Raw genomic sequence first — 12,323 nt, forward strand, 5'->3', positions numbered from 1 at the left:
TAACACTACTTCCACGCCCACGGACAGCACTGTCTGGTATCCTTGCGTTCACGTAGAGCATTTCAGTTGTGAAGTCATGGCTTATGTGAGTGGGTAGGGTGGTTCTCCCAATATTGCCATCCCGATCGAAATGGCCACCACTAAGCCCAAATCTTACAACACCTAACAACTCATTGTAGGGAGGGAATAATCAAATCATAGTTTTTTATCGTCGGTACAGGACAGATGAAGAATTGGGCAGAAGTATAGAGGAAGCCTTTTCGAAAGATGATGCTTCACACATATCAAGACGACATAGAGACGCATATATCTGTGTGTACAGGACGATGGAGCACATAGAATTTCCTCGGATTCCTAGTTCGTACATATAAGTTGTCAATTAAAGCGAGCGTGTATTAAATAAATTAATTAAAATTGCATTGAGATTGCTCTCTGTGATATTCAAACCCAGGGGTAAGGGGACTTCTCGGACATCTTGTACAGGAAGTGAAAAAATAAAAATCACGCTTTAGTTGTCTTTACCTCTCAGGTTCCCGAGGTACTTTTCTAACAGAGCCACATAAAATCTTGAGCCACACTGGAATAAGGCCAGAACAAGTAAGAATTCCCGTCCCTCCCTCAGATCCAACCCGGCCCTCCAAATTGGCAAGTTTATTCATAAGTTTTATTAAAAAATGAAATGAAATATTTAAATTGTACTCCCCACCGATATGCCGACTAGTCGAAAGTAGGGATGGCCTTTTTCGAAAAATCTGTTTTTCGATTTTCGGAAATTTCATTTTTCGTTTTTTCATTTTCGCTTTTTCGAAAAATTTTTCGATTTTCCTTTTCCGAAAAATTTTTCGTTTTTCGTTTTCCAAAAAATTTTTCGTTTTTCGTTTTTTTCAAAAAAAATTCGTTTTTCGTTTTCGAAAAAGTATGTTTCGAAAAAATGTGGCCATCCCTAGTCTAAAGGAGTCGGTAATGATGAGAAGTGATTGAAATGGTAGAATGATGAAAGTGGGAGGAAACGGGAGAACGCCGAAAAAACACACACGGTGTTTATCCACCACAGAGCTCACTTGCCGCGAGCTGGGATCGAACCAAGGACCCCATGCCCCAGAGGTCAACGCTCTACCACTGTGCCACCTGGCCCTCATAATGTTGATTAATCAAGATACTTTGGCGGTTCTATACACAAGTCTTCTGGCATTGTATATCCAATAGCTGTCAACTCTACTCTAAACCTTTTTAATTAGAAATATAATTTTGAAGGTCCCAGGTTCGATTCCCGGTGGGGCCACTCGGTCAAAAAAGTGTAAAACGCTTTTTCAGGCCAGCCACCCTGAACGAGGCTTTTTCATGGTTTTCCTCATTCACACCAGGCAAATGCCGGGGTGGTACCTAACTTATAGGTCCCAGGCCGCTTCCTTCCTTTCCCAATCCTTTCTTCCTTCCCTTTCCCCAGATTGAGTACTCGCCGAGGGACGTCATCTCTCAAAAGCGTGAAGGGCTAAATGGCCTTAGATGCCGAAAGCCCAGAAATCTAAAATCCTATCCTATCCTATAATTTTGAACTTGTAATAGCGTTGAGTTGGCAACACTGTCAATCGTCTTAATGACAAATTGGCATGTCTTCGTCATAAGGTGCTCATTTCGTCACCCTACATAGTGACCTGGTTATTATGTTTCATCAATACGTTTCAATTAGGTCCATTCTCTTCTTATTTCCTTATGGGCAGAAGTTTTTAGTCGGTTAGCTGACAAGTATGGCAAATTCCCAAATGCTGGTGTTGAGCATGCATTGTGACATAAATGACTTTCTTATACGTAAAACATGTTTCCAGGGTGTGCCTCAAAGCAACCGCATACCAAAACATCAACAAGTTGAAGAAAGAAAAAAAAAGGAAAAGAAAAAGAAGAATAAAGGAATATCTTTGAGGTTAATGTTCTATTTTGTATGAGTGTACGGAAAAGATCCGGGCGTGTCTTCGGAAATATATATTTTTTTAATCTTTCAACGGAGCGTAAAAGGAAAGTTTGGAAGGCATTCTTGATTTTTCAATGAAGGGGAGGATCTAGAATAATAAATTCCCTATTATATTTGTTCGTATAGTCCTACCCTTTCGTTCTTTATGCGTTTTGATGACCACTTTTTCTGCATGCTCTACATAGCATTTCACACAGACTTCGTGATAGTTAGAAAATGATCAGGGGAGGATCAAAATAATGAGGTTTGGTGTCGTATTAAAAGGTAGACATTTTGTGAAGGTTAGTTAGTTACGCTTTTGCCCTCAGGACATTACAATCAAGGGGCAAAAAGAAAAAAGAAAATAACCAACCCAAATTAACACTATCGATAAAAAGAAAAATCAAGTGGTTGAGTTGATTTGTTATTATTGTGTATTATTTATCACCATGAAGATTTATCAACACAGTTTACTAATTCTGGGTTTTGTAATTTTGATGGCGGGAAGTGCTTTCGGAAATCACATGCCGTCTGTGGATAATGGACGAGATATTAGTGACGCTGAATTTAAGATTGTTTACCGTGTTTTGGAAGAATGTGAGAAGAAGAGCTTCGAATCCTGCTTAACAATGAAAGCTGTAACATTTCTAGACAGGGCCATGAAGAAGAGTTCAATCTCTTTGTCTGACAGCATAAGCTTGGAAAAATCCAAAGACATTTCAGAATCTCCTGACAGCAGTGATGCACGCTCATTATCCGAAGCTGATCTTGAGAGAAATCTCCCGTTAAATCAAGAAGAAAGATCCAACAAATTGTATAGCATTTTATTAGATAAAATTACCACGTTTCTTCGTAGTTACAGCCTAAATATCAAGGTTCCTGAAGAGGGTGTTGAAAATTTGAAAGAAAGTCTTGAAGAAGGTAAGTTTATTTCAATATTGTAACGTTGATGTAAGGAGCAGGGTCAAAGTCAGCTACTTCATTTAGGAAGGAGAGAGGTCTGACTTTTGCCACTTTTGAAAGTTAATGTGAAAATCGCTGTTCAATTTTTCATAGCTAGTAGTTATTTTCTTGCCATACGAGTGTTTTTAAAATACCGTATATGAAATATTAGTAGATCCTGAACTTTTTTGAGTTTGTAAAAATCATTCTTGATCTAGCTTTCTTTCTGTCTGCAAACAGTATATTGTAAAAGATAATGGTAATCAAGTTTAGCTTTAAATTAACCAAACTTTGAAAAAACTATAAAATGCTTATATGTGTGTAGGGACGGATAAAAGACATAAGATAAAAATAACCCTACAAGTCAGAGTTTTAAATAAAAAAATAAGTTTTTCTATAAATCATCGAATTAAAAAAATACTTCCGCAACGAAGCAGGGTATAAACTTTAGTATGAACTTTGAGAACTGGTAAACCTATTTTAGGTAATCAGAACGTCTGAAAATTGTCTTTCGCCATTTGCTAAATAATTCATGTGAGTATACCGTAAACAGCAATTTAGTGTCCAGTATAGATGGATGGGTGGTCAAAAAATCTTGTTTTCGGCTGTCATATTGACCTTGAAACAAATCAGGTTACACGGTTTCGCTACACATGTTAAAATATTAACTTAATCTCGTCTCTTCTTTCTCTCTCTCTCTTTCTTCTACCGGAACTACTTGAGGCGAAGAAGAAGCTCAAATATAACTTATGCTTAAATGTTCTTTGTCAATGGTTATTTGCGGTTTTCTAACTATAGACAACTGTATACCAAAGTGCTTCAACAAGTATGCAAACAAATTAAGTTCCAAGCGAGTGGTTTGAACCTCGTTAAATTCTGACTCAACACTATATACCACAAGAGTATGGTGAACTGCTTATATTTATATTCTCTACTTTCGAAAAGTCTTCAGTGACATATTTGGAAATGGAGTTTTCCCCGTGTAATATTTATCGCACTGTTACCTTTAAAAAGTCACTAGAAATATCTTGAATCAACTCGTAATCAACAAGCAGAACTTCAACTATAAATAATTGCATATAAAACGCTTCTGTTTTCACAATGATTCAGTATTGTAAATACACAAAATGCAATTATCAATTGCATTTCTTTTCCACATTTGAGAGTTGTCTAGCAAACACACATAAATAGTAGAGTGAACGGCGGCAAATAATAGGTCATCTGCCATTAGGTAGTCGAAACAGTATGTGGAGAATAATACAGTAAATATAAAGTATTAAATTTCAAACTATTTTCTGAAGGGGAATGAAAATCATGAAGTGCCACTATCTTTTAGGGGTAACTAAACTATCGGTTTCTCGTGAGTGGTGGAGTAGCCCCCTCCAAAACGTAGATTTGTTAATTTAGTTGGATTATTATTGCATAGTATACTTCGTGTTTTCAAGGCAACATGAAAAATGGATAACAAAAATGGCTATGTAATAAAAGGAACTCAGAAAATTAAATTAATTTTGTTTTTAAACTGCAAAATTTACTCATCTCCACGAGATTCAAAATTGAACCTTTTAAAACTATGTGCTTTTTTAAAGCTTTATCTATCGATACTTTCGTAATATGTAACAGACTATACTAACATCTCAACATCGAGTATGGATAGCTGTCACTCTACCCAGGTAGAATATTCATGTATATTATAGCGGTGTTCAATTATCATAAAAAGCCTTAGGGATATGCAACCAAACATACATCTATGTTTCTTGTGTCATCTAATATCTAGAGAAACAGTTATCCTTCCTTATTTATCGGCGTTTTGATTGTTGATATCTTTAGTACGGAAATATTGATTCAATTATCAATAGTGTAACGTCTCACGCTTATGTTCTTTATGCTACAGGAGAGAGAACTTAATATCTAAATTTAATTAACCATTTGGAACTTAATATCTAGGGATGCGCACGAGACAAGATTTGTTGCTGTCTCGTCTCGAAAATGTACTGTAAAAGTGATGTCTCGACTCGAAAAATGTATATTTCTCTATTGGAAGAGCTGTGTCTCGACTCGAATTTTGTCAGGAAAATCCTGTCTCGACTCGTCTCGTGCGCATCCCTATATAATATCTAAATTTAATTACTCTCCGGTATTCCCCACGGTGTCTAAATAACTTTGGTCTAAATATTTTCTCTACCGCAGTCTATGTTTTTCGTCTCATTTACTAGTTAATATATAGGGGTCTACCTGTTACTATTTATATCGTTCTTGTGCAGAAAAATATGTATGTAAAAAAACGGAATGGAGAAATTGCGGCTTTTTTGTTTTTTATTCCATGTGTAACATTTATTCCAACTTCAACTATTTTTGTTGGACAGTTACGAGTAGTTACATATTTGCCTTAGTTCGTCAGAATATATGATTATTCAACTGCAATTCACTCAGTGAATGTTCAATGATAACACACAAAATAAAATAAAATAAAACTTTTGTATTTTCCGAAGACTTTTTCACATTTACCTTATATTTTTTACAATATTTCTTCCTTTTAAGTTGAACATGTCTTCACAATGACGTCTTTTTGGATTATATCTTAACTGTTTAGAAATCTGTCTGGCCGCAAAACTTAACAACGTAAATGTGCAGGTCTGGTTATAAAAGAAAATGATATCTTTCGTACCAGACCATTGTCCATAGAATAACAACATTTATATGGATTATCGTTACACATACTACAGAATAATTTATTATAGGAGTTCTAAAAGTTAAAGATTTTGAAAAAAAATACTTTGCTTCCAACAGTCTTGTATGTCTATAAGATTTTTGAAGCGTCTCTACTTTTACCGTGTAATGGTAGAATAGGAAGGGAAAAATTGAAGGGGAGGAGGTGAGAAACCATCGTTTAAAATATATATAAAAATTATATATAAATACATTTTTTATTTTCCGATCTTCCTTCACTGAGGCAGTGCTTCCTATAATGGGCATACTTCACACATGTTCGGAATTACTGTTCCATTCTCTGTATTCAAATTCTTGTTTCTGTCTGCACCAGTTACACATATTTGAAAGTAGCAAGTACCTTACCATTAAATAAGTTTATTCAATAAGAAGTTAACAGAAGTGAATAATTACGAAATAGTGGATAAAATGAGAATGTGGGAGGAAACCCATGGGTATAATGTTGTCTACTATAAAAACACATGGCCTGAGATCGAACCAAGGACACCTCACGCAAAAATGCGGTCTACCACTGAGCCACACAGCGTTTCCCTCATCTTCCAGTGGGAGTCCGTGTAGTAAAGAACTCAGGGCTCAAAATAGTTTCAGTTCTAAAAGGACAGTTAAATTCCGAATAAACAGTCAAATGAAGAAGCCACGCTGTATATAGAGATTTGAGGCAAAATTACACCAAGTTGAAAATTAATGGAAAGACTGACGTCCAGATTTAAACACGGGACACAAAGTTGAGAAACTACTCACCGATGTATGTATTCATTCGATCTGTTTGTTTCAAATTTTAGTCCCTTTGAACAATATCCAAAGTTTAATGTATCAAGAATCCGAACTATGTGAGGTTCCACAGGAAATAAGTCTGTTTTCTCTCGCATCAAACAAGATAATGGTAACTATTAGCAACGAGGGAGTGTTGATGTGCTTCTTTAATTGAAAATATGTTTTAAAGCCTAAAATGGAAAAAAAAAAATAGAAAGAAACTGAAGCATATATATGTGTGCAAATAGTTAAGCAAAATAAGGTACTTTCAAAAGAGTCTAAATTACTAAGATGCAATGTGTTGAATGAATGAAAGCCGACAATATTGTTTGTGCTCTGCACGTGAATAACATCTCTCTCCTACTCAATACATACACCACACACACACACGCACGTATATATATATATATATATATATATATATATATATATATATATATATATATATATATATATATATATATATATATATATATATATATTGTTGATTAAATAATTAATTCTTTTCTTTTGCCTAGCCCATATCATTTGTTGTTCAGTTACTACTTTCCACATAAAAATTATGTAGTACAATAAACCATAAATGAACAATTATTCTGACACTAGGCTAATACTGGAATGGTTCCTTTAGTTACAATACTTGACAGACTGCCTTGAAAAATCCATTTTAATTTTTGTGTTGTTGATTGTTTTCTGTCTAAAATGAATTTACAGCTGTAGATATTTCGAATTCTGTTATTTTTTATTTATCTAAAAAAGAAAAATCCACTATATTTTCAACCAGTGAAACTTAGAAATTACGCAATGATTTTCACTTTACTGATTTTAGTGATAACACATTTATTTTAGCATTATACGTATTAACTGTTAGATATTGTTTGAAGAAAAAAATGAAAATTCTAAGAGACGTGATAGATTGTGGTGACACGAACAGAAGGATACTAAGAAGACGATTGACTACTGAAGACAAATCCTACATCAAGACGAAGAGGTTAACGGAGAACTTTGTGGAATCTTAATGAAAGCAGAACGTGATATAAACTATGGCGAAACGAACAGAAGGAAAAAATTAAATGAAATCTTTGAGTTTTACGTCCCACTATTATGCCGGTTAGGCTAAAGGAGATGGTGATGATGAGAGATGAATGAAATGGTGGAATGAAGAATGTGGGAGGAAACGGGAGAACCCCGAGAAAGCCCACGCACACGGTGTTTGTCCACCACAAAACGAATAGAAGGATGCTAAGAAGACGATTACTGACAACGAATCCATCATTAAGACGAAGAAGCTAACGGAGAACCTTGGTGAATCTTAATGAAGGCAAAGACGCAAAGCTCTCATGCGTTCGTTTTAATACCATGATATAAATACGGGTATATTTTGAATAAAGACATCTGTAATAGATTATATTTTAAGTAATGTAATCACGCGATAGCGAGTCCACTTACACTATAATAAGTAATGTGATTTTGAATACTTTGAGTAAATTTTGAATGTTCCTAAATGTTCATAATTTGTTTAACATTGCAATTTGCATTACCACAATTTCCTTAGGAACAAGCATGTAACACTTTTAATATAATGTTGGGTCACATAGCCAGGGGCGGATCCAGGACCGACTTCTGGGGGGACGGTGGGTTGTCATACTGCTACTTAGAACTACTTTTAACAGTTTCAAACTCTGTGAGGGTTTTATTTATATGTATAAATATGTTTAAATATGTTTAATATAAATATGTTTCGTCTTCGCCCCGATCGCCCCCCCCCCCCGCTGGATCCGCCACTGCACATAGCAGGAGAAAGTTGAAGGAAAATATATTTTAGTATTACTCTGAACGGATATAGAAAGTCTCCTCCATTTACCCGGCCGAAACTTCCTTAACTGATCAATCGTTGAGGAATTATTTTTCACCCATTGCCAATAGATTGCTGGTAATATCGTCCAATCTAATTTCGCAATAGCAATTACTAAAATACCAATACAGTAAATCTACAATTTAACAGACCTCGACCTAGCTTTCGCCAAGTGAGTTTCGGGACGGATTAACACTGTGTCAGGAGCGCACCCAGAATTTTTTGTTGGGAAAGGTCCAAGCTTTGCGGGGAAGGTCCAATACTACAAGCTACTATGTCTATGTAGTATTGAACGACTATTATTCTGCACCCGAAAAGACGATAAGTAACTGTAAAATACTTCCATCTATATTTTCAGGAAGACTGATAAAACTAGATTGTTTTTATAAGTGAGAATATATATGAAGTATAAGATCAAATTTTCATGCTACAGCAATTCTCTCCCTATTAAATAAGTATACCTAGGTACTTTTATTAAGAAGACGTACAAATCTACGTTGAGTTAGGAAGTTTTTGGATGTACAGGGGGCAGGAGGTGGCCTGGCCCCCCTAAATTTTGGCTGGCCCCCATAAAATTTCACGGTAGGCTTGAAAATGAACTATAATATGGTGATGAAGTATAATATGATTGGGTCGGGCCCCCCTAACTTCTACCGCCCCCCCCTAAATTTTTGGGCTGGCTACGGGCCTGGTCCAGACCCGGTGGACCCCCCGTGGGTGCGTCCCTGCACGATGTACATGGGTTTTCTCGAAGTTTTCCCCGTTTCCTCCTACTTTCTTTATTCCACCATTACCATCTCATTAATTATCAACATTACCGTCTTTTAATCTTGGTGCATAATTGTGGGACGTTAAACAAAAAATAAAACGGATATCGAATCAATGGATTTCGGATTTAATGAACAGAATTTAACATCATTATATCTACTCTTAGAGAAAGCTCTAGATCCGATAGAGTTGGCTTATTATAAACATTTAAGGCAGTTTAGATATTTCATTATTAACAAATAACATTTAATAGATAAGCAATTGAAGTTTGAGGATTTTTTGACCCTTTTAATACACAGTCACAAGGAGTTTTTTTTAATTACGTACATGGTATTTATATTAAACATTTTTACATCTTATCTTACCTTAACTATATATAAAACTACATGAGCTGACATAAATTATTGAGCACTTCCTGTAGGGCTACAATGATTAAATTTGGCATAGTTGTAGCTTTCCGGAACTAACCCACAGAAAAATTGCCAAAAGTGAATATTTTTAATTTTTAGGGGGTCTAAAGAGGGGATAAAAAAAACCATGTTATTTAAATGGGCCTTTTTTTGGACATATAATATCATGTTTTAGGTACTTAGAATTGGAATAAAACTTGAAATTCGGTATGCTTGTATGTTTTCATTAGCATTACCTAAGTAAATCAGTAAAAATAAAATAATTCTAACTTTAGAGTGGTTTTATGGAAAACTGAAAAATTTATATGGAACACCTTTTACACCCCCAAATTATTGAGCACTTCCTATAGGGCTACAATGATGAAATTTGACATGATTGTAGCTTTCCGGGACAAACCCGCAGGAAAATTGCCAAAAGTGAATATTTTTAACTTCTAGGAGGTCTAAACAGAGGATGAAGAATTTCCCCGTGTTATTTAAATGGGCCTTTGTTTTGGACCTATAATCTCATGTTTTAGATACTTAGAATTCGAATAAAAACTTGAAATTCGGTGTGCTTGTATGTTTTCGTTAGCGTTACCTAAGTGAATTATCAGAAATGAAAATTTCCAACCGTAGAGTGGTTTTATGGGGAACTGAAAAAAATCTTTCCCATGTTATTTATATGGGACGTCTTCTACACCCCAAAATGTTCAGGCACTTCCATCAGGATTAGAATGATGAAATTTGGCATGATTATAGCCTTCCAGGAATAACCGACAGGAAAACTGCCAAAAGTTAATATTTTTTAATTTTTAAGGGGTCTAAAGGGGGGTGAAGAAATTCCCATTCTATTTAAATGGGCGTTTTCTTGGGATACAAAATCTTATCTTTTAGATAGTTGAAAAAGTAAAAGAAACGATAGAATTGTGGGGTGAAGGGGTGCGAGGCCGTAGGCGAGCAAAGACAGTGTGTGGGGACGATGGGCAAATTCAGGAAATATGAAGAGCAAGTTCACGAAATTCACTGTTGATGCAATGCCCGATAGATAAGAAATGCGAGTCCGTAGGCCGAGCAGACTCGGGGATCTGGGGCCGGAGCCCCCAGCTAGCCAAAGGCTAGTTTATATTCTATAACACAAGTTCAAGTGCAATATCGTAATGCAATTAGTTTAAACGACGTCCAATTTTACGCCCACATTTTCGCCTTAATTAGTCTGTTAAATGACGGGTTTATTGAACCTAATCTAATGTATAGAATTTATTCCAAAAGAATAGTAGCTACATTGCTTAATACTTTTTCTTTTGTTTTTACAGGAAGAAAAATGAGAAACAAGATGTTAATGCCGTTATTATTGGCTCTAAAACTAAAACTGGCCGTACTTATCCCCATCGCATTCGGATTTTTGGCTGTAGTTGCTGGGAAAGCATTAGTATTGGGTAAAATTGCACTGGTTCTTATAGCTTTACTGGGTATGAAGAGATTAGGCAACAAAGAGGCAACGTCAACCTATGAAGTGGTTAGCCACCCTACCTACTCACACAGCTACAGCAATACACATGATGCAGGTTGGAGTGGATCTCACTACAAGAGAAGTCTCGCTCAAGATAATGTCTATAGTTCTCACCAGATGGCATACAACGCTTATGCTCTTGGCAACAATGTTCAGGGAATATAAATCGTATTTATGACTGCTATTACTCTAAAGGTAATGGTTATAACGCATATTTGTTGTTCACTTTAGTATTTAACTCCTGTTAATCATTGCTATGTTTTACATTTCATGTATTATTATAATATGTAACACAATCAATTGAACTACCTCACATGTGCCATTTTTTATCCAAGCTTATAATCAAATTAGAAGGTTTTTCTCTCTCTTCTGAATGTTAAAGAAGTGTGATTACCCGTATCATCAACATTTGAATCTTATGATCAAGGTTATTTTATAAAGTACATCATTATCATACAATATGATATATGGCGAAAGTTAATTTGATATCTTATGAATTATATACAATATGCACCTATTAGACGTATTTCTTTCTAAGTTCACCATTTCTTTATTTGAGTATTAGTTGTAAATTTTCATAATCACTACCGAACTAAGCAGAGATTTTATATTAATTTCATTGCGTCTAAAACATCATAAATAATGTTATAGAACTACTTATAAACACAAGTATTAGAAGCACTTTGTGAAGAACACATAAAACACAAAGCAAAGTAATTTCTCGCCCCCTCTTCTAGACTTTTTGCAAATTATTATTTCCTCTTTTCAAGCATATTTTGTTTTTTAATACACAATAGGATTACTTCTGACAATTTGACGATTTAATTTATTTGAGCGATAATAATAAATGAATTGGTGGAATAACGAGAGTGGAAAGAAACGAGGAAATCCGAGGAAAAACATGCATACGGTGTATGTGTCTACCACAAACCCTTACACTCACCTGGTGTGAGCAGAGACCGAACCAAATATCTCACGCACCAGAGATAAGTGCTTCACCGTTGAGTCATTGTGAGCCCCTAAGGAATTTATTGGACATAACTTTGAAGTTCTTAATAATATAAAGAACAATATTCTTCAGTAAATAGGGAATTGACAAGAAAAATGAAGAGTTTGTCAAATTAAGTACCATGTATACAAGCTGTATAAATTGCCTCTTAAGACCTGGAGAGGGCTCTAGCAGGCCCGTATCCACGGGGAGGCAAGAGGGGGCCGGGCCCCCCTAAATTTTGGCTGGCCCCCATAAAATTTCAAGGAAGGCTTGCAAATGAACTATAATATGGTAATGAAGTATAATATGATTGGATCGGCCCCCCTAACTTCTACCGCCCCCCCCTAATTTTTTGGGCTGGCTACGGGCCTGGGCTCTAGTCCATGAAGTCTCCCATCTACACCACTAGTTATAGTGCTAAGGAATATAATAAA

At 35.6% G+C, this 12,323-nt stretch overlaps 1 protein-coding gene across 1 annotated transcript; it reads left to right on the forward strand.

The window, feature by feature from the left end:
* Positions 1-2,308: 2,308 nt before the first annotated feature.
* On the forward strand, positions 2,309-11,087 carry LOC145665833 (uncharacterized). Its single transcript, XM_081732949.1, has 2 exons — positions 2,309-2,869; positions 10,702-11,087. The coding sequence occupies exons 1-2, from the start codon at positions 2,398-2,400 to the stop codon at positions 11,061-11,063; spliced, it is 834 nt and encodes a 277-aa protein (XP_081589075.1). The 5' UTR covers positions 2,309-2,397; the 3' UTR covers positions 11,064-11,087.
* The last annotated feature ends 1,236 nt before the right edge of the window (positions 11,088-12,323 follow it).

The sequence above is a fragment of the Thermobia domestica genome, chromosome 12 (genome assembly GCF_964235325.1).
Source record: "Thermobia domestica chromosome 12, izTheDome1.hap1.1, whole genome shotgun sequence".
Classification (NCBI taxonomy): Eukaryota; Metazoa; Arthropoda; class Insecta; order Zygentoma; family Lepismatidae; genus Thermobia; species Thermobia domestica.

Coding starts and splice junctions, on each gene's coding strand:
- LOC145665833 (XM_081732949.1), top strand. CDS start 2,398: ATGAAGATTTATCAACACAGTTTACTAATTCTGGGTTTTGTAATTTTG. Junction 2,870..10,701: donor GAAAGAAAGTCTTGAAGAAG/GTAAGTTTATTT, acceptor TTGTTTTTACAG/GAAGAAAAATGAGAAACAAG.